Source organism: Ambystoma mexicanum, chromosome 1p (genome assembly GCF_040938575.1).
Source record: "Ambystoma mexicanum isolate Mex_15411 chromosome 1p, UKY_AmexF1_1, whole genome shotgun sequence".
NCBI lineage: Eukaryota > Metazoa > Chordata > Amphibia > Caudata > Ambystomatidae > Ambystoma > Ambystoma mexicanum.
The window spans coordinates 150,984,909-151,007,837 of record NC_090921.1 but is presented as its reverse complement, the minus strand read 5'-3'; the positions used below and the strand labels follow the sequence as shown (position 1 = coordinate 151,007,837).

The 22,929-nt window shown below is 46.9% G+C and overlaps 1 protein-coding gene across 8 annotated transcripts in view; it reads right to left on the bottom strand.

Annotated features, from left to right (window-relative positions):
• SLC16A13 (solute carrier family 16 member 13) overlaps positions 1-22,929 on the bottom strand; it is a 539,336-nt gene that overhangs the window by 10,912 nt on the left and 505,495 nt on the right. For all 8 annotated transcript variants that reach the window (XM_069645507.1, XM_069645516.1, XM_069645522.1 and 5 more), the window contains 2 exons: positions 16,089-16,232; positions 7,777-8,541 (listed from right to left, as the gene is read on the bottom strand). In XM_069645507.1, coding sequence (XP_069501608.1) covers positions 7,777-8,541; positions 16,089-16,232 — 909 coding nt within the window. The remainder of the gene's footprint in view (positions 1-7,776; positions 8,542-16,088; positions 16,233-22,929) is intronic.

Here is a 22,929-nt window from a genome sequence, read left to right as displayed (position 1 = left end):
TTTACCCGTCAAAGTTTGACAGAAACTGCAGTCGTCAACTGTTACACTTCGGGCTTCCCGGCTTAGTACGGCGCGCGTCTGCAAGCTCCATTGTGGAGCAGATACAGGTTGCCTGTACAAACTACAGCGGAATTCGTGTCAGCTGACACGTTCTGTACGTGGGAGACGTATGGCAAGACACGCCCCCGCAACGGCTTTAAATGCACCGTCTTTCAAGAGGTTCGCCGCTGCTAATTAGCGTTGCTAAATACTGTGGTTACGTCCATCCTTTTTCCCTTCGTGAGAATCCCTCACAATCCTCTGATCTGACTTCCTGGTTCTGAACTTCGCCTGGCTTCCGGATTGCTTTGTCTCCTCCCTTTCTGGCACTTCCATTGCTCGTAACGGCTCTGACTGCTTCGGTTTTCTTTCTGGAATGGTTTCCCGTGCTTCCTACTGTCCTTGCGGCCCCTCAACGGCTTTCTGAAAGCTGACCCAGGACTCCTCAGCTGCTCTGTGCTCCACTTCGAACCCCGCAACTCCCCATCCGGGCTCCTCAGCTGCTCCGCGCTACATTTGGTGTTCTCAGGTAACACTTTGTAGTCGTTCTAATTAGGGTGAGCCCTGCCAATGCTCCCTTGTCAATCTCTCTCTTGTCTAAACAGATTGGGTATTTCCTTGGCTGAACTTTGGGACTCTGATTACAAATCCATAATTGGTGACTCTTCATCCAGTGCATATGAACGCTTTGCTGACGCTGCACCAACCCGGCCATAGTGCAACCCTCGTGCCGCCCGGGTTTACTTCCCTATACTAACCTTCCTGTTTGTTGTTTTCACCTGTTGTTGTTTCCACTTCCTGGACCATATCAATCCCAGAATTTACCCACAGTCAGATCATCCCGGGGAAGTTCTACTCCAATACTTACTTAGGTATACACTGTATAATACTGTTGTATTGATTGGTTGGTTGCTTTCTCTGCATCTTATAACATCTCTTGTATTTCTTTACAGCATTGGTATCGGCGGTGCGTGTTCTCCCCGCTCTTTTATTCAATTGACACCTCTGTCTGTACCAATCGAAATAGCAGAGAGGTACATTGTAAAAAAGAGCCCCTCCTTGAGGAAGCCTGAGTTTTTACTCAGGGGAGCTGGGATGGAAGGCTGAATATCGATTCCTGTACTCCCATCATCTCCAAGGGCAGTCATCCACGTCACTGACCTACCACGGAGTGGTGAGTAACATCAACACGATGGTCAGCACCCAGGCACCAGAGGCAAACTCGAAGTGGGTCAGTTATAGACATTTTCTTCCAGCAATTCTGGCACTTTTTGAAGCCAGTTTTAGGGGTAGAAGGATTAGATGAGGTAGACATCTTGAAAGACTGAAGCGCCGTTTTCATACACACGAAGCAAAAGCTTTCAGAAAATTTAACTGAAGCCAATGGGCGCGACTCAAGCCATTTATACTACGGATGACGTTGACACTCTACGGCAGCCCTCGAGGGACATCGACGCCACGACATTGAGCACAGCGCCCTCTGGTGTGGATTTTTTTTTCCAAAGCAGCAAAGCTGATGATACGAATGTCTAAGATGAAGAATACATGGGAGGACACAATCCATTCGAAAAGGGATGATTGTCAGAACGCTTGCAGGCAACTGGAGAGACAACTGCATCAGGACAATGTTGCGTGCATAGGCATTTATGTGCTGACTCTGGAACTTTATATTTCTTATCGAAGTGATTCCTTTTTGGGAGGTGCTGAGAATAGGTGTTTTCATTACTAGAAGCCCGTCTTCCCAAATATCCTTTGATACCAGAAACGCCACCACTGATTTTCTGGAAGACCCCCGTCATTGGTATAGAAATCCCTCCTTTTTCTGATCTTCGGACAGAAGGTCAAAAGGCTTTGGCGCTCATGACACGAGGGCATGAAAGGAGCCAATTTCATCTGGGGCGAATCTCTTGGTGGTAGGTCAGCTGGCTCACTATCACCTGGCACTAGATCTTCAAACTCATATGTAGAGTGCATGCCTGGAGAGCCATTGGACGGGTAGATGTCAGTGTCTGAGTCCGTATCCGTAAGAGTTACAGGTGGTAACTGCAATACTGGCGCAGAAGGTCTGGAAGTTGGTGGCATTGCCAGGTTGCACTGGAGAAGAAAACAGTGTTGTAGGAAGTTGTTGCTGGAGTTCAGAAACAAATATCTGCAGTGTGGAGAGTTTGTCCATTGGCACATCCCTGTAGCCAGACAGTGGAGGAACCTGGGTAGAAAATGTGGGGATGTCCTTTGGAGCAGGGGTCCCTGGAGGGCCTCTTTGTATGGAAAGGCCTTGTGTTGGTGGGGTTGGCGGCATGTTTACCATAGGAGGCAAAGTCTCCTCTCTATGGTCTTCAGAGGGTTCAACCTTGTGTACATCCAATTCCATGTCTGAGTCTGCACCCTGTTGTAGTAATTACTCTGGAGGAGGTATTTAATCTTAATGTTTTGTAAAGCGATAAATGCAGTTTTTCATATGCTAAAGTGTGTCTTCACAATTAGAAGGATAGATGGGTAGAAACATTAGGGGAACAGGCTGTGTTGTTTTTGGAACCCTCATAAATCCAGGAGAAAGATTATGACTGCAAAAAACATAACTGCAAGAACTAAGGTATTCAATCCCAAGGAGCAGTAGATGGACTGATATGCAAAAATGATAGAAAACATTTTGGTGGCTGCATGAAACTCAGGGAATGAGTGGAAGATCATCAATAAACATCACACACCGGTTAGCTCTTTCTTTTTCTGCATGGTGAGGGCCTACTGTTTCCAGTCACCCGAATAGCAGTGACTTTGGGTTCTGCAAGCCTATGAGTTGCATCTGTCTTTCATCTCATTAAGCAGAGTTGGTTGTTCGTTCTTCATGTGTTGCTGATCCACAGTATCTTTCTCTATCTTGAGGTGCGTATGGGTCTCATCAATGCATATGCAGTAAATAACCTTATGGGCTTTAAGAATACTGTGCAAAGGGGTCACCTATGCTCTGAAGAAGATATGGGGACAACCAATCCTTTTTTATTTCCACAGGATACTAGCTTGGAAAATAAAAGGATCACAATTCACTTGGTGAGTGTTGTTACAATATGCAGTGACCCATTTGAACACAGGCACACAGACATGCACACAGTCTGCTGCAGTGCAGCAAGTGATGCAGATTGTACAAAGGATGCAGAGAGGTGGAGCATGTTCAGTGTACATGCCAGGCACAGAGGGATTTGCAACTCTTCTATGATGTCTAGTAAGTTAGTGTTCAGGTGTCTGTCACATCAGAAGTCTGAATTGAGGGAGAATAGGAATTAATGTGAAACTGTATGGGGGAGAGATGTGCAGCAACTATTCTATCAACTGCTTCTGTTATGCAGCGACAGCCTATTTCACACCTTTCGTTGGTAGATATCTATGGGCCTGCAACAGTTTTTAAAAATGGGGCGATGATTGCATACCTGGGCCATGCATGGGACACCACCATTTGATAACGAGGCATGGATGAGATGGGTGATAAGAAGCCAGGACAGTAAAGACCAAGTCAATGGCCTTTGCATTGTAAATGACTATTGAAGGGGATGATTTCTTGTAGAATGACAATCTTTTTGACTTCAATACACAAACAGGAGTGAACTTGCAGAAAGGTTACGGTTGCACAGACTCTGGGAACATGTATTTACATTGGGCTTGTCTCGAAGCCCCCATGCTAGCACAAATGGGTCATATTATTGTTTCTGATGAAGGCCATTGGGGTGTCAGCACTTTTGTGAGTGGCCTGGTGCAGACCATCAAAAAAAAGGCCATAGGCGCCCCTCTGCGAGAATGAACATGGCCCATTGACCAGTTCTTTGGGAAGGTACCCACTCCCGAGTCCGCAGCCACACTTTAGCTCACTGTACCATTCACAGATCGGAAATATCCATTTACATATCAGTCTTTGTCCTGCCCACATGGGCATTCCAGCACTGAAATACTATGGCAATTCCCTTCTAAACAAGAGTGCCAACAGCAACCCCATACATGTGTTTCAGCCTTGTTGGGCCTCATCAGTGAGGTGGAGCTGTGCCTCTTCGAGCACAGTGAGCAAAGGGTCCAGGTTTGGATGACCCTCGGAAACTTAGGTTGACTAAACCTAAGCCCCTTAAACAATCAAAAAATAGTCGATAGGCACCCCTCTGAGAGAACGAACATGGCTATTGACCAGTTCTTTGGGAAGATACCCACTCGAGAGTCCGCAGACCATCCCTGCAGTGTGTCTACCAGCACTCCGAGATCTCGAGGAGTTCTTTCAAGGAGCTATTGAATTGAGTGGCGAAGACCTACAACCCTGCCCTATTAGAGCTGATCTACTCTTGTATGTATCCACAACAGCGAATATGGCACTCACTGAGGTGCGAAGGAAGATGCGATTTTTTCCATCGTCTGCTGCCGAGTTTTAGTTGGGATAGAGGTTTGTTTGCTGATAATAAGCGTTTGAAGGCAGTGGGAGGCCATGCTGTCAAGTGTGAGGAAGACTCTCTTGAATGTGTTTCGGGATTTAAACTGTGGGTGAGTGTAACTGTTTGTTGGAATTATTAGTGTGACAGTGCTAGGGCCATGGCCCTGTCACAGTGAGACAGGAACTCCTCCCAACCTGGTGTAGACAGCCTACAAGGGCGTATTTGCCAGAGCCAATCCTACTCGCGCCTTGAAACACTTGTGTATAGGCGCGTTACAAATGCCATATCATATCATATATCTACCCCAGAGGTGGAGTGAGGGTGTTGGGAGGGCCCCAGTCCCCGTACTTCCTAAGTGTGCTTTGTATGCTGACCTTGGTGCCATTGTCGATCACCCAAAGACTTGCTGTATAGTTTTTGGCCATAGTCCTCTGTGTTTTGTTTAAGAACTACAAGATCCAGAAGGCCAGGCGGTAGCAGAGAACCCCAACAAACTATGGGTAGAAGTTACCGCACACGATGCAGCAGCAGAGACTCCGGCACCTATAACAGCTTGAGAAAAAAATATGCGACTCACCAAAGCGCATCACCACCAAACATACACCACACTCACCTATGATATGATATGGCATTTATAACGCCACTATACGCACCTAAGTGCAGAGACTGTCCAAAATGCCACAGACAGAAAGTTGGGTGGGGCGAACAGGAGTTTTTCAAACTGTGCAGAGCAATGACCCAACTCTAGGGGAAAGAACAGAAGGAGATTGGACCCTCATGTGGGACATGAAGCCAATGTAGTGAAGACCTGGGTATAAAAGACCCACAGTAGTTGAGGTACTGAGGTGGATTGAGAGACTAGGTAGAGGGCAGAAGGAAGAGCAGAGTTCTGAAAAGTCAATAGTGGTGGATACAAGTGCAGGTAAGGTGTTGACTTTTAAGAGAGTGTGGTAACAAGTAGAAAGAGTGATGCTGTGATTTGAACGTGTATGCGGGAGTAGGAGTAGTAGGAGAAGAGTGTAGGAAACAGGAGTGAGATAGAAAAGGAGAGATAAAGAAAAAGAAAGGTAGGAGTAAGAAGAGATATGGGAGACCTACAAAGGCCAAAAGGAGCTAAAGAGAGAAGGAGGGAGTAGAATACAGGAGAGAGCTAGGAGGGATATGATCAGGGAGATGAGAGAGAGGTATTAAAATGAGATTGTGAAAGAGGGTCTGTAGAGGCACAAATCCAGTCTTGAACCACACAGACTCAATCCTGTGAAAGGATAGGATACCCCTAATAAGTCCCTGAGGGAGACAGACAGAAAGGGCCTTGGCCTTGGCCATGATCAGAAGCTTAGAAAAATCAGTAGGGGGTTACTAATCTAGTCTTGGTTACCACCCTGGGCTTTCATGAAAGCCCAGACTAGGGTGCAAGGAACCCATCAGAGGGCGAGAGACCAGTTTGGGATCCCCATTAGACTGGTCCATAAGATAATCATCACAAGAAGGGGAAGCACTGTTTTGGCATATTGGTCATACAAATCCTTGAACCATCCTTTGAAGTCAGTAGTGGGATTGGTCAGGCTCCGACACAAAGGCCCACAACCAAGAAAAAAAAGACAATAAATCATAGGCAGGAGATTCTTGGCTAACTGCAGCCACTGATAAAGAAATTTAGAAGCAGGGAGTGGAATTATGACTATCCCTAGATACACCTGCACAAAGGATCAGACGACCCAAGGAAGTCTGGGGACTCGCATGACATCTCGATTGGCAAACGGGACTGAAAGAGAAATGAAATTCTGGAATGAGAATCCAAGAGCAATTTGGGGTAGAGAAGAGCAGATTCGGGAGGCGTGGGAGAAATCAAGACAGTTAAGACGAGCAGTGGTCAGTAGCATTGGCCTGATAACTAAATGCCAGTTCAAAGAACAAAGAAGACAATGATGATGCTGGAACCCTGTCTGAATTAAAGAATAACTCGACCCCAGCAACTCACCATCTGAACCCACCACAATGATAGATCTATTGAGGATTATGGTTAAAGGCCATCTGATGATAAGCCAACAGCACCAGGAGGCTCTGACAGCACTACCTGGCGCATTATCCGAAAGGCAAGGGCAGCTCGAAAGGCAAGGGCAACTTGGAGTACCAATGGCCATCATGCAAAAGCACGCATTCTTTGTTAACTTCGAGAGGGTAGCTGAAACTGCTCAATGGCGTTGCGATCATTTGCCTGGTACTTAGCACACTGCAGAGTCTCAACAGGCCTTCCAAGCCTTAAACCCAAATGAAACCCCCAAGAGTAAGGGGTTCTCAAATATCTAGTCTTGGCTACCACTTTGGGGATTTCGGGAAGCCTGGGCTATGGTGAAGGGTGCCTGCAGAAGGTCAAGGGACCAGTTAATGATCCCTATAAGATTGCACCATCAGACAACCATAACAAGAAGGGGAAAGCATTGTTTTGGCATATTGTTATTAAAAAAAACCTTTAACTACCTTTTGGAGTCAGGAGATTATTGAAGTCATCTGTGACATTGGGTAAAATGGCCCAATTCTATTTTGTTAAGTTTCCAGATGGACTGGGATAGTTGCCTATCTTACAGTGGTCAGTTTGGGGTAGATATCTCAATGTGGGAAGTTAAAGAGATTGCAGCTTTCCTTCAAGAGACTTTGGTAGTTAAAATACATTAACAAAAATCAGGGGTTAGGAAGAATGAGTTTGGGACTGGTCAACTTGCTCTGAATGTTGATTGACTTGGTTCCATGTGTTAATAGCCCCGCAAAAATATTGCCATATTTCTGCAGCGATATTAAGGCATGGAACCCACGGGGGATACCCCTGCAACCCCTGTATTATTTTAAAAGGAGCGCGGGACACCTCTGCACCTCCCGCTACCAAAAAACCCCAATATTATCCCCACATAAAATACTGCCTATGGCTGTCCCCGATTACCATATATACGGCAATATTTTTGTGGGGATAATATTACCTGATACCATTGACTTTTGTGGTGACTCCCGGAGTGTCCATATCTATGACCACCCCCTAGTGTGTAGGGGCAGGAGATATCTTCCACCAAGATGTTTACACTGCCCACAATGATGTACAGAGCATATACTGCTCAGGGTCATGAAAGATAGAGGAACGGAGGTATGGAATTGTAGGGGGACATGGTACACCAATTTTCAGATGAAGAATACACACTTACAGAGACTGATTTTCAAACATGTAACAGAAAAACAGCCAAACATCACACCAAAGCATGCAGATATTGAAAGTGGTGTGCAGATCCTGGGAAATCAGCCAAAATATACAAAGATCCTGAAAAACGAAAGCAGAATTTACCAGACAAAGGTGCTCCCAGGAGACCGCCAATGCTCTCAATCATCTGCAGGAGTCCAAGGCCTCCCAGCAGTTGTCTGATACCCACAATCTGCGGCACCAGCGAGAACACGACAGGTGTCATTGCCCCAGCCCCCAATCCATATATCAAGCTGATGGCCATCAAGGTGTAGTAGTTTTGGCCCAATGGGATCACAATCAGACTGAAGCCAGTAAGAGCTGTCCAGAACGTCAGTAGGTGCTGAAGCTGGAATGTCCCCCTGTCTGCCAGCCACCCGGAGATGAGGCGTCCACAGATATCGATTATGGCAGCCGCAGACATGAGGAAGGCAGCCTCGTACTCATTGAAGCCCTGCACACGGGCATGTGCTACCAAGTGCACATAAGGGATGAAGTACCCAGTATTAATGAGCGTGATGGCTGTGACATATCTCATGAAGGGCCAATGCGAGAGAAGGGGAAGCCCAAACAGGGTTGAGCACTGCCTGCACCCATCATTTTCTTCCCCTGGCTGCCCCAGGTCTTCTTTCAGGGTCAGTGGTCTGAGTAGGGCGCCACACACTACCAGGTTTAAGGTAATGCCAGAGACAATGATGAGGGCGCCACGCCAGGCATAGGCATCCACAAGGTACTGGAAAAGAGGGGAAAAAGCAAAGGAGGAGATGCCCACACCAGTAAAGGCCAGGCCAGTGGCCATGGTCCGCTTCTTCTTGAAATATCGCCCCACAGAGCCGATGCAAGGTGTGAAAACCAGGGCCCAACCCATACCTAAAAAGAGAGAAGACCAGAGAACGATTAGCAGAGCACCACCAGAGACTGTCTACCTCACTACATATCTCAGAAATGAAAAGGTAAGGAACAAACTGTAACGCTTTACCATGGCCAGGAACAACCACATGATCTGCAGGTTTCCACAGATTTCAGCTGCAGGTACACAGCCCACTAAGTGACCTCTGGATCGGTTTGAGTGTATTCAGTAGTGAGAAGTAAGGAGAAAGAAGATAGGAGTACTATTGGGGCCAAAAATAGATTTTACTCAAGACCCTTTTGACAGCTTGCACATCACACATTGGAAGTGTAGCACATCCAACATGCAGTGCAATAAACGTGTTTGGTGTAGTATGGGCTGAAGTCAGATGGGGTAAAATTAGCATCATTTAGATGATGTGCAGTGAGAGGCAGGTAAAGAAGATCCTAAACCAAATGAGGTGCACTGACATGAAGGTATTTTGTGGTGTGGGAGCCATGCATTGAAAGGCAAGTGATGTGCAGTGAGATGCAGCAGATGTGCAGCATAATTGAGATTATTTCCAGCAATATCCAGGCAATGTGCAACACGCCCATGCCTTTGCTTCTGGTATGGGAGTGCTGTCTGAGGCATCTGCCTGCATCCAGGGCAGTGATTGGTTGGGGGGTTTGCCTTGAGGACCAATGACAGACCGGCAGGCTTCAGCCGGCCCACCGCCTCCAAGGCCCACTTCTAAGGCCCCTGTCAGCTTCCCTGTCCGCTGACAGGCCGCCATATGAGACTTCTACCACAGCCCAAACCCTTCCTGATGTTGCAACCCCAGGACTACTGGACTACTATGGCTCTCCTACCTCACTCAACATGGGTTAGTTACTTCCTCCTGACTGCCCTTGTACTCCCTTCTCTGGCAGTTATGTACTAATTGAAGTCTTTTCTGTACTCTCTCTTACCATCGAACCCCCACTTTCGTTTCCTCTAGGGCAGTGCCTTGCATTTGAATTGAAAATCAAACTTGGGTGTATTCTGCATATAACTTTTCCCATTGATTGTAATCCACTAGCCCAGTGACTGTTCCATACCGCTGTACTTGCATACTCCTCCCTCTGCCTCTTATCTCTTCCCACTCATGGCACTTTCTGTTTCTCCCATCTATTCCAATTGCTTCTCCATCAACTATCCTTCCCTTCTCACTAAGTCTGGAAAAAAGAAGTTTAAAAAGGATATCCTGGCCACCAACCCAGGTCTCCCTATCGCTGACACCTATTCCAGCGCCTCTTCCAGACAGACCCTCACCGACATCCTCTTTGATGTTCCTTCGCTGGATCTATGGACCCCACATATGATATCTGTGCTCTGTCCTGTCTCCTCCTTTCCCATTAATGGTGGCACTCACTGGGATGTCCTCATGGCTTCCTTTGACTCCTCCAGAGTCATCCTCAATGTCGACCTAAATGGCACTGTCATGGTCCAAGGTCCTCAGGCCAATCTCCTCCTCTTCGATAGGAGGTTCCCTCGCCTCATCAACTTCCTTTCATCTCCGGCTGTCCCCTCCTCTCATTCCTCGGCTACCTTGCCCACTACTCCCTCCTCTGCCCCACTTCAGGCTACCTCCACCCCTCCGCAGGGCGTACCTCTGATTTGTACCCCTCTACGGAAGGTCTTTAAGGCAGGCAACCTTCTTCATCTTGTCACTCTCAACTCCCGCTCTCCTGTCAAACATTCCTCTGACATCTGCCACCTCTTGGAAGAACTTGACCTTGATGTCCTCGGTCTTACTGAGAGATGCTTCACGGCCAGCTCTGTCACAAGCTTTGACACTCTCCTCCCTCCTCCCTGTCCGCACCCAGATCCACCCGGCCCGTAGGGGTTGTAGCACTTATCTTTCCAGAGTGAATTCCTGCCACTGTCATTCCCACAAAGACCTACTCCTCTTTCGAATGCCTAGGCTCTCACTCTCGCCTAGCCACTCTCTTACTGTTGCTACTATATACCGACCCACCTGGTCAAATCACCTCTTTTCTCTCCGAGTGGGCTGACCTCTCCTCCTCCCTCCAGGCCTCTAAAACTCAACTCCTCTTCCTTGGTGACCTAAACATCCACCTCAATTCTCCCTGTCCCTCATCATTGCTTTTTCGCGAACTCTGTGTTAGGCAGAAACCTGTGCAGTTCCCTTTGGGAACACTGCAAAAGATTTAGGACTACAGGTGTTAGCAGTAAACCCACTTGGTAGCAGTCTGTACCACCCAGATTTACCTGGTAGCTGTGGCTGAGCAGTCAGACTTCCCTCAAGAAGAGTTAGGCAGTATGCAAAGTATACACAATAGGCACTCAGACACAATAGCACAAGCAAACACTGACCAGAGCTTTGGTATCAAGGTATATAATTATTTATTTAAAAACACACTGATTGAAACACTCCAGCACTATTATTGTAAATCACTCTCAACACAGTTACTATTATTATATATACAATCCCTTATTCCTTATCAGACAAGTCTTAGTTAACACCACTTATTTCCAGACAGAGGCGAGCGCCTAACTATAGATGGCACGCCAATAAGTTAACGAAAAAGGAAGGGAAAAAGGCAGAATGTAGGAAAATACACCACACTAATACTTAGGAACTCTTAAGCAAGGCAGGAAAGTCAAAAGTTACTTGTGAGCCGAAGTCCATAGGCCGGGCCCACTCTTGGAGAGAGCAGAGCACATATGCACCCAAGATCACACAATGACAACAGGCTTAAAAAGTCTTGCAGGGAGTTCAGAAAGGTTTTAGTTAGGCTCAGAAAAGTTTAGCCAGGGTGTCCCAGGCTAACCCAGGTTCGAAAGCCGGGGGCTAAATCTACCCCGTACAGTCGGTTGCAAGGGAAGCCAGGCGGAACACGGTACCTTATGTGGAAAGGATCCTCCAGCGGGGGCAGTTGTTCCTGGCAGCGGGTGCAAGTCCCGGCGTCGTCCAGAGGAAGAGAAGATCTCGACGTGGAAGGCAGGTGAAGGTCGTTGCACTGCCAAGGAAGAAACCAGCCGCAGAGTTTTCCGGTTAAAGGTACTACCCTTCGATTCGCGGTAGTGATAAAACGTGGTATCCCGGTTGCCGGGGTGGTTGGCACAGGCAAGGCGGCCACGAGATGTTCCAGGAAGCGAAAAAAGGAAGCAGACTGGTTATCCCCACCAGCCGAAGGAAGAAGACTCTCCGGGCTGGAGATCTCCTCTGTCGTTGGGAAAAGTGGTGAGACGGTTCAGCAGGGCTCCACCGGTGGTGTTGTCGTAGCAGGCCGGCTCAGCTTCTCCCTCGTTGGATTCTTAGGTCCTGTGGCGACTTCTAAAGTTCCAGTCCCCAAAGCCCTGCTTTTATGCAGCATACCCCCATTCACTCAGCCTAGCTGTCAATCAAACATGCTAAGTGGTGAGCCGGCCGGCTCACCACTTGGGCCAATCACACAAGAGTGCGACTTGAGTTACCAAGGTAACTCAGTCCAGGGTGCCTAAACCCCCTCCCACACCCCCTGTGGTACCCAGACAGAGTGGCACCACTTTTGGAGGCTTCTGTGGAGAAGCCCGCCAAAAAGTGGAACAAAGGGCTCAACTTGGGTTGGAGTCACAGAAGCGAACACAAACGCCATTTTAGAACCGAGTTCTGGCAAAAAATACCAACCGGAGAATTAATATTAAATAAATAAACCAGCGGTATGTTCGAGGCTATAGGAATTAAATAATTAATGTTGGTAGCCTCGAACAATGGGAAAATCCCATAGGAAAATATTTGCGGTCGAATATAAAAAGTAGTATCCACTGCCACCAGCCAAAACTCGATCAGGGGGGACGGAGACGTGCCCCCTCGACTAACAGACACCGGGGCAATCGAATTGCCCCGGCCAGTACGTCCACAGTATGATGGTTTGTACTGGTTCTGTTCAGAATTTGAGACTAGTGAAGTCAATGGTGACTTTACATGCCCTGGGAGACAGTAGTCAGTCCCAGGGTATGGAGTCTATACTGGGGGGTCACTATGACACCCCTGTATTACTGCACTGAGGGTGCTGTGTAACACACATCACAAAAACACATGAAGCCCTATGGAGTAAAAGACCCCATAGCCCATTAAACACATCTAGAGTCAAAGAACCACAATCAAATCATGCCCAAGAGTGAGGGTAAAAGAGTCTCAGTCTTGGCAGGAGAAAAAAATAAACCCCAAAAATCCATCAAAGCTGCTGGGGGACTCACTAGGTTAGGAAATTCAGCCTAAACAGAGAATTCTCCCTAACACTCTGCGATTCCCTCACTCTCTCTATCCTCCCCCCTGGCCCGACGCCCTCTGCAGGTCACACACTTGATGTCTTGATCTCTACTGGCCTCCCCCTCTCTATCCCTCTGACTACTCCTCTCCCCTGGAGTGACCACTGCCTCCTCTCCTCTCATCTCTCACTCTCTTCCCCCCAAGCCAAGCCCACCACAACACTGCCACCGACCTTCTCGGACATCCGACCTATGAAGCGTGTGTCAGTTGAGGCTTTCGCTGCCACCTTCTTTCCCCCTTCTCCTCCTCTGGCTGACTCACACCCTGACACAGCCCTATCCCTTCTCTACTGTTCTATTTCTGATACTCTTGATGCTCTTGCCCCTGTCATGAGGATCCGCTTGAAGTCCAAAACCAAGTACAATTCCTGGTTTGACTCCGACCTAGCCAAACTTAAACGTAAGTGTAGGTCGGCTGAGAGGAAATGGAGGGCATCTTGTTCATCCTCTGACAAATTGGCCCATCGCCTGCTCCAAAGGCAATACCGACGCTCTGTCCTCACCAAGAAGAGAGTCCACATTCAAGCCTATGTCTCGGCGGCATCTAACAACTCGGCCGAACTCTTTAAAATCTGCAAGGAGCTGGCCAACCCTACTGCAGTCTCCACCCCTCCTGTTGCCTCCCAGGCTCTCTGCAATGCCCTTTCCTCTCACTTTATCTCAAAACCTCAGGACATCCTGTCCACCCGCACTTCGCCTTCCCTTCTCCACCCCTCTCTGTCTCTGCCTGCTGATCCTCCTTCAGCCACACCCCGAACCCTCTCTCGTCCGTTCCTCATTTTCCCCCAGATGAGGTTGCTAGACAAGTCTGATCTATGAAAACCTTGTCAAAGGTTCATCCCTGCTCCTCTAACACCACCAAGGACCACATTTACACCCTTGCTCCAGCCCTTGCTGACTTTTGCAACCACTCTTTTGCCTCTGGATCCTTCCCCTCTGCTCTGAAGCACTCCCTTGTGCATCCTCTTCTCAAGAAACCCACAGCTGATCCTACCTGTCCGGCTAACTATCGCCCAATTTCCATTACTCCCCTTCTGGGTAAACTCCTGGAAAAGCTGGCCATCTCTCAGCTTAACCTTCATTCCGACTCTTTTGGCTGTCTCCATGACCACCAATCTGGCTTCAGAGCTGCCAGAAGCACGGAAACTGCTCTCCTGAACATCCGTGAGGATCTGCACTCCAACCTTGATGCTAACATTCCCTCTGTCCTCATCCTACTCGATCTCTCATCTGCCTTTGACACGGTCAACCATACCATCCTGCTCAACAGTCTCCGTGATAACCTAGGTATCACTGATCAGGCTCTGGCATGGCTGACCTCTTTCCTCTCTGATTAACCCTCCCAGCTCAAACTTGGGTCCTTCCTATCATCTATCTCCCTCTCTACGTGTGGTGTTCCCCGGGAATCTAACCTCTCGCCCTGGCTTTTCAACCTATACTTGGCAACTCTCGCCCACTGCATTGCCATTTTCTGCTCAAATTTCCAGTGCTACGTTGACAATACTCAACTCATCTTCAGGCTGCCCTCGGCCACCTCCTCTCCTTCTCTCATCTCTGATTGCCTTACTGCCATTCAAGATTGGTGTTCCGCTAACGATCTCTGTCTGAACGCCAGTAAGACTGAAATTCTCCTCATCGGGACACCTTCTCCATCTTTTCCCCTCACTCTCTGGCCGGCCTCCCTTGGCCCTCCTCCTACCCCCACCTGCGAGGTGAAAAACCTCGGGGTCATCTCTGATTCTACACTTTCCTTCTCTGCCCACATCTCTGAGGTCTCTAAAAAGTCAAACTTCCTACTGCACCTCCTCAGAGGCACTCTACCTTTCCTCTCCTTCCCCCAGAAGCTCAGTCTCCCAAGCTCTGGTTCTCTCTAGGTTGGACTATTGTTAACAGACTCTTTCTAAATCTACCTGCCTCTTCTCTCCGCCCTCTGCAACTAATCCAGAACAGGACTGCAAGACTTGTCCTTGGCCTCAAGCCCTGGGATTGTATCTCTCCAGCTCTGAAATCTCTCCATTGGCTCCCAGTGGATGCAAGGATTAAATTTAAAACCCTCTGCATTGTCCACAAGGCTTTCTGGGGCCTGAGTCCAAAATACCTTCAGCTATCCCTCCGTAAATATGTCCCCTCTCAAGTTCTTTGCTCCTCTTCCTCCAACTCCCTCAGGGTCAGTCATTTTTCTAAGTAACGAGCTGGGGGTAGATCTCAGTCTTTAGCTGGGGCCTTCCTGTGGAACAGCCTCCCTGCCACTCTAAAACTTGAGGAAAACCATCTCAGGTTCCGGGAGCACCTCAAGACCTTCCCCTTTGCTTCTGCCTTCGCCCCTCCTCTCCCCTGCTGATCTGTTCTCTCTTGGCTCCCTGCATCTGGACACCCCTGTCCTCTGGTCCCAGGTTCCTGCTCACCCTGCCACCCTACCGCATTGCCCCCGAGCCACCCCTTGCACTGGGGTCTGTATCTGTACCCATAAATCCTCCCCCTTTTTCCCCCACCTGCACTTATCAGACCCACCCTGTCTACTGCCTTAAACCCAGCACTTGCCACTTGGCTGCACTACCACTTTTGCTGATTTTATTACTTATTTATTTTATTATTTTTCCTGTTTCTCCTTTGCTCTGCACTTTACACTCCCCCCCCCCCCTTCCATGCACTTTTGCCCTCTCCCTCTCCAATGCACTTGCACATTCTCAATGCCACTGGGCCAAGTAAGATCATCGGTTTTGTTCTCCCCTGTTCCCCTCCCTTGCCTTGTCGCGCTCTGAAACACCTGTGTATGAGCGCAATATAAATAAAATATCACATTGTATATCATGTGGATTGAAATGCAGTAGATGGCAAGTGAGATTAAGGAGATACACAGTGAGATTGAGATGACGATGACATGCAATGAGATCAAGGTGATCTGCAGTGAGGGTTTATGTTAAATGAGCCTCTGCTATTTACATGCCCTCATGACTGATAACGAGTGATCGCTGATGACCTGAAAATTGGAAGGGATGTCATGGTTTCGGTCTGAAAGTTCAATGAAGTGCATAGTCCATACAGGCATTCCCCTTCTCCTGCCTTCTAAGTGTACAGGTTTGTTTACGCAAATAACATGCAGTCTGTGTGTAATGTGAAGCTGTGAATATGCAGTGTGGTGCATGCCATATGCATTAAGATACAATGAATGTGCATTAGAATAGTGATGGGGACATGTAAGCATCTGCAACGTTACACTCCTCTCCTTCCCCAGCTTCCACATCATTGCCACTGGAACTGGCCTCACCTGAAAGAAGTCCTATAGACAGATAGAGGTGCATCAGCCTGGTGGCAAAGGCAGCAAGGAACATGCCAAGGCTGGACAGGAAGGCACCCAACATAACCACAGGGCGGGCTCCATATCGACTGCTGAGGGCGCTCGCAACTGGACCTGTAGCAAGAAAGACACATGCCATTGCTTTTATATGGAATGGGATTCACCTTAAACACCACAGTGGTCACAAATCAATCCAGAAGAGCCAACAACTAGACCAAATACAATCTGTGAAGTTAACCAGTATCATCCCCTGAGACCTGTGCAGGAAGCAGGGCATGGTGGCTCCTCCTCCCCGTACAGGTAGCAAACAGGTTATGGTGATTCAAGACATCACACTTAGGTTTTGCAAACCTTTTTTATTCTGTGAGCTGTCTAAACTTTGACACACAGTTCTACAATCGTATCACTCATGTCTGAAAAGCACCAGTCTTCTGTGACAATGTGCCTATTTGTAAACGAGCAGTGGATGCATTGAACACCAGTCACTGCTAATTTAAACATATAAATCATTGCCAGGTCAGCCGTTCCAACGTGGGCTATATCTTATGGTAGCAATGAAAGTGAGAAATTGTAATGGGTTATGAACCGGCAGACACAGACCCCCAAAGAGATGAGACTGGAGGGAGTGGCCAAGCAGAAGGATATGCAAAAACCCTCCTCGCTAGCTCTCTGATTCAGGGTCCTTTCCCCTTCTCAGAATGCAACTTAATACTATTTGGTGCAGGATCCCTATTGTATTTTTGGAATTTGTATTGCGCACAGAATGGACCAAACCGTATAATGGTGCAGGTGAAAACATTATTCAAACAAAACGTAGTTAGACCCAAGTGTAGAATCGCCAGGATATAAGAAAAACCCTATATAAACAAGAAAGTTTTTAATGCTCTGTGGAATTGGTATAGTGAGCTAATGGTACTCAGCTCCAATGGTAGGGAGTTCCACAATTTTGGACCAAATACCAAGAATCTTCTATCTCCCCGGGATTTGTACACTGAATTGGGTATAGATAGAAGAAGAGCATCACTCGAACACAACTGTCTAAAAGGCTGATATGAATTAATCGGATCCCTCAAATATTGAGGGGCAATACCATTAACACATTTAAAGATAAGGCAGGCAGCCTTAAATCTGAGGCGATCCTCGATCAGAAACCAGTGCAGCTCATGATGGAAGGATGACACATGGGCAGTTCTGCCCAATTTATAGATCATCCTAACCGCTGCGTTTTGTGCTTTTTGTAGTCTGTAAATTTGATTAGCCCGGAATTCCCAACAGCTGACTATTACCGTAGTCCAAATGCGCTCTAGTCAAAGCACCGTCCACGGTCACATGATCTTCTGTGGGGATATATGGAGGAGCTTGGCGTAGGAGTCTCAGAGCAAAATGCACTGCCTGACCTTGGCTCCTACTTGACCTTCACTACTAAGATCCTTTTGCCAAGTACAGCCAAGATTCTTTACCCTAGATACAAATTTTAAGGTCTTTCCCAAAAGAGTTGGGATAGGCAATTTCTTGGCTGCGGTCAACGGTTGTCTTGAATCGAACAAAATAAGTTTGGTTTTAGCTGCATTGAGCTGTAGTTGATTTTTAGACATCCATCTGCTAACTTCTTCCAGAGACTGTTCTAATCTACTAAATGCCTCTACAAAGTTGATCACCCTGATAACAACCTGGGTGTCATCTGCATAGGAATTAAAGTTTAGCCTATAATGTCTAAAGATCTCCAAAAGAGGGTGAATGTACAGGTTAAACAACAACAGTGAAAGGGATGATCCCTGCGGGATCCCACAATTCAACCTGATCAGATATGAAATAAACTCACCTAATTCCACCTGTTGTTGTCGGTGTGTCAAAAATGACCTAAACCAGCCTATGGCATGATCAGATACTGATCCTACCTCTTGCAATCGCGCAATGAGGATGTGGTGGTTCGGCGTGTCAAAGGCTGCGGACAGGTCCAACATTACCAAGAGGGAAAGTTCTGCTTCGTCTGCAGCCTTTTAAAATCATCCTGCACAGATAGAAGGGCAGTTTCGTTCCAAAACCTGGTCTGAAACCTGTTAGTCTTCCACAAATTTCTGCAGTTGACCTGTAACTACCTTTTCAAGTATTTTGGCTGGCCAGGGAAGCCCTGCTATAGGGCGAGAATTCTGTTGTGACTCAGAGTCAAGCGTTGGCTTTTTTAGCAGAGGGGTGACCATAGAGTGTTTTAAGCTGTCAGGTACCATCCCATTTGTCAGTGATTTGTTTACAAATTTGGTAACAAAAGGAGTCGACTCCTGAGCAAAAACGCTTTTCTGCATATGCAGGAAAAGGGGACAGAGAATCAATAGTAGGCTTAAGGGTCTCCAACATTTAAAGGCATGGTCTAGTAAAAATGTTTATTGTCCCAACGGGTCGGCCATGTTTTTTTAAGCCTAAGTGGCTCGATTTTAGAAAACTTTCCTATGGACCTTACCCGAGTTTTCGTCCAATAAACGCACGCGAAAACAAGCACCAGGGAGCAGCCATTTTCTGATAATCCTATCTTTTCCCTGATCGCCCTGGCGGACCTGCTTTTGCGGCACTAAATCAATTCCCCCGCCACTGAGCCTGTCATCAGCAGACTCGTAGCGCCCATTTCCCAACGCCAAAGCACATCTTGTGTCAACATTCGCTGCGCTTCAGCTAATGACGTGTCGCCATGGAAATGGCAGGACGCCTCTCTCCTCATTAAGTATAAACAGACCGTTTCACAACACACAGCAGCAGATTTTCGATTCCATTCCTCTCTCTGTGTTACTTTGAGTATTCTGTGACTCGTTTCAGTGCTCAGGTCAGGTACCTTCGCCGCTTGTAGCCCGTGTGAACAGATATCAGTACCACCGCTATACAGTATTTTAGTTTGTTTAACACACAATGGCTACAATAATTCCCTACATGTACGAGCCCGAGTATACCGAGGAGGAACTACTGGAAAGGGAAGCACGCGAAAACGATGGGGATTCGGACGGCAGTTGGCAGGACGAATCAACAGATGAAGAGCCTGGGCCTAGTCGAATGGACGGCGTCTCCACCTGGTGCACATGCAACCGGTGCGAGCTAATGCCAACTGAGGACGAGAACTGCTGCTGCCGAGAAAACTCGGGATGCCTGGCCTACATTTCGGAAGGCGAGCCACGACCGCAATGCATCACCGAGCTGCCAGACTTCAGGGCAGCCTGCCTCACACGGGCCGTGTTGAGAATAATGATGGTGCTTATGCACAAATTTCGAGCATCTGTTCGTCCTCGTAATCCGAGTAACGAGTAAGTATACTCTGCTTGTCATGCCACTCCTATTTCATGTTCTTCTACTATATCCAAAATGACATCTACATATCATTGTAACGCATGTAAGTCATTCAATAGTGTGCATTGTCTAGATAACATTTGTCCGTGTAAAATGCCATTAGTTACAAGAATTGTCATTGACAACAAACGTTTATTAAACTTATCTGGGTCATTTAAAAACAGTTTGTTTCATTCCTTTTCACAGGTGGTACAGGCTGGTGGCCTATCGTTCCTTTACATGGTGGCTTCACGGGAGGCTTGGACACCGCGTTCGAAGAGTGATACCCGCCTGTGCCGTTCATGCCATTAGAGAAACGTTCCCGAGTGACAGCGGTCAGTACAGGGGATTTTCTCTCGCTATGCTGCACCCTGACCTGTATAATCTTTAAAGTCTTGTATTTTTGTGTCATGAAAATAAGATACAAAATAAAACACCACATATATTTTAACAACGTTTGTCTCGATTTTTTAAATGAATCAAGTGTGTCTCCATTCAAGGATGGATGTCAGACATCTGTGCTCCGAATGGGTGAAGGTCTGGTTGCTGTGAAGCAGGGTGGTCACTATCTAAGCTAACATAACATATTCTCGATAATGCATGCACTAAATAACACTTGTTCAAAGTCTTTCAGTAGGTTATGTCTCTATAAAAGTCACACATATATCTATACTAACAATTACCATTGGATTACACAGGCCCTAGGGTCTTGGCCACTATAATACACCGGTTGAAGTGTGGGTCTGTGCTCACAAGAATCTCCGGTATGTGGCATTTATTATTGATAAGCAACGATATACTATCATTGATATAAAGGCGATACACTGTATATTGATATAAAGGCGGTTCGCGCCGGTGGATGCGCGCTGGCATGGGGGGCTGTGACGGGCGCAAACGGCCAAGGTGCCAAACTACATGTTCACTTCAAAAGGTGTCCCACGCCAAGGGGCCATCGGTCACATGGCCTCGACAGACCCCGTGTCTCCAGGCAGGCCTCCCCTGAGGCAGGCCGCCCACCTGCAATCCACAAAAGTGTGTCTCCATTCAGCAGTCTTCCTGTGCCTTATCTGCACGCCCCAGGGCCATCCATCCCACCCCCCTCTATCAAAGGCGGTTCACACCCGGGGATGAGTGCTGGCATGGGGGGCTGTCCGGGGCGCGAAAGGCCAAGGTGCCAAACTACATGTACACTTCAAAAGGTGTCCCACGCCAAGGGGCCATCGGTCACATGGCCTCCTCAGACCCCGTGTCTCCAGGCAGGCCTCCCCTGAGGCAGGCCGCCCCCCTAATACCACGACATACATACGTCATTCATTCACAAACACACCCCAGTTTCTAATACTTTAAAAACCACTCGATATGTCTCATGAGAACATCTTTGTGCTTTGCAAGTCAACTCTTGAACGTGCTACCTGGGAACCACTGAGATCTATGCTAATCTGCTTGTCGTCGTGCTATCCGTGAACTCTGTGACCGACCGCTTCGAGCATACCCATCAGTGCGCTACCTGTGGCCATCCACCTATTCTCCCGCAACATACTGCTCTGCTTGCTGAACCCAACTGTTTGTTGGACAAGGTAAGGCCATGTATCCTGGTTATATTTCGCAGATTTTTAAATTTCTATCTATTTTCCAGTAGAGTACAAAATAGTGCTATGTTCATTGGTCTCATTGGTATTGACTTGAGTTTCCATTGCTATGCTATCAATAGATCTATTTATTTTCATTTGTGACTATTGTGATTGAATTGCATCCTTCGGGGGTCCAGTCAATAATGTTAGCATGTTTCCTTCTCGTGCAAGACAGAACATCCAAGGGACGAGTCACATGTTCAGATTTCAGTCACATCAATTATACATTTCTGCAACTTATGCAAATACTAAGCAGCACATAATGAACTAGTATAGTTCCTGCGACCAAAACAAACCTTGCATTGATCATTGTATGATTCATTTACTTTTGTATCAAATCTTTACTCTTGAAGATTGTATAATAATGTCGATATTTACTTTTCAGATTCATCAACAATGCCTGCCTGTTCGATTAGCGGTTGCCCTTCGAAGACCCATGCGAAATCTGAAGGAACTACAATGCATGTATTCCCGAAAACTGTTGATCGAATAAGAGAATGGGTCAGACATTGCGGATATCCACTGTATGAGCTGGAAAGTAGAGTCCAACAAGTCTTAGAGGACAAGAGGGGTGATCGATACCGCATCTGCAGCCGGCACTTTTCCTTGGACATGTACACAACTTCTTGGGTAACAAAGAAGAATTGACGGCGAACGACACGGAAATTGCGCGAAAACGCTATTCCCACTCTATTCTTTCACATTCCGCCACCGGTGAGTCAAGTGTCCGGATTTAGCTTTAGGCCTTGCGGTAGTGTGTAGCCGAATGGATTAATAGATATTGTAGGTGTTCTATCCCTTGTAATAATTTCGATATTGATATGAGTGTATACTTTTTTGAATAATGACATTTATCAATATATTCTTTTTCCATTTCATAACCCACAAACACAATGTATATATATATGGGGACAGGGAACTGTGCTGTATTGAGCATTTTTCAAGTATTCTGTCGGCTTACATGGCTATTTTTAATATTGGCATTTCATTATCAATCATTAATTGACCTTTACAACTTCTTGACTATCCCTTGAATCTGAAGCAAGAACATTCTACATCCTTGACGTGGTCGCAGTTATCAACCACTTCTAGCGCGTATCAGGTAATCTTACTAGGCTAATCCGCTACAGACTTGTTTTATGCATGTCAAGTAATAGTTTTATTCTATCGTGTAATTATTTTACAGAATGTTTGGTTACTGCTTTCCAATTAATATACACCTTAGTTATCGTCCACTGGTGTTTGTTTTCATTTATAATTAGTGTTATCCATACTAATGCAACTACTGTCTTTCAGGGAGATGCTGAAGCGTCCGCCACATCTACAACGTTTCTAGATGTTCCTCACCAGCAGGAGGTATGGATACTGACAGCTCCATCAAACGTCATCATCAGAGCTGGAATTCTTGTCGTTTGATTGTTCTACACAATGTTTCATTCGTGGTTAGCCGTTGATATGTACCTGTGCTGTCGACCCCAGGTGTATTTTATGTTTTCACAATTGTAATCCTCACTAATGCAAGTACTATGTTTCAGGCAGTTGATGGAGCGTCAACCCCTGCACTTGATGCAGAGCCTGACATTCAAGTATACGAATCGGCGCAACAGCTTTCGGAAGTGCGCACTACATTTGCAACATCCATAGATATTCTTCAGCAGCACGAGGTATGGATAATGACAGCTCCATCATGCGTGATCATATAACGTGATTCCATTTGCTATACTTTCTTCCCTATTAACGCAAGTGCTGTGTTTCAGGGAGACGACGGAGCTTCCACCACAATCACAACATCTCATTTAGATGATGCAGATGTAAAGGAATCGTTGAAATAAGTCGATGAAATGTGATCATATTTGGATTTTCCTTGATTC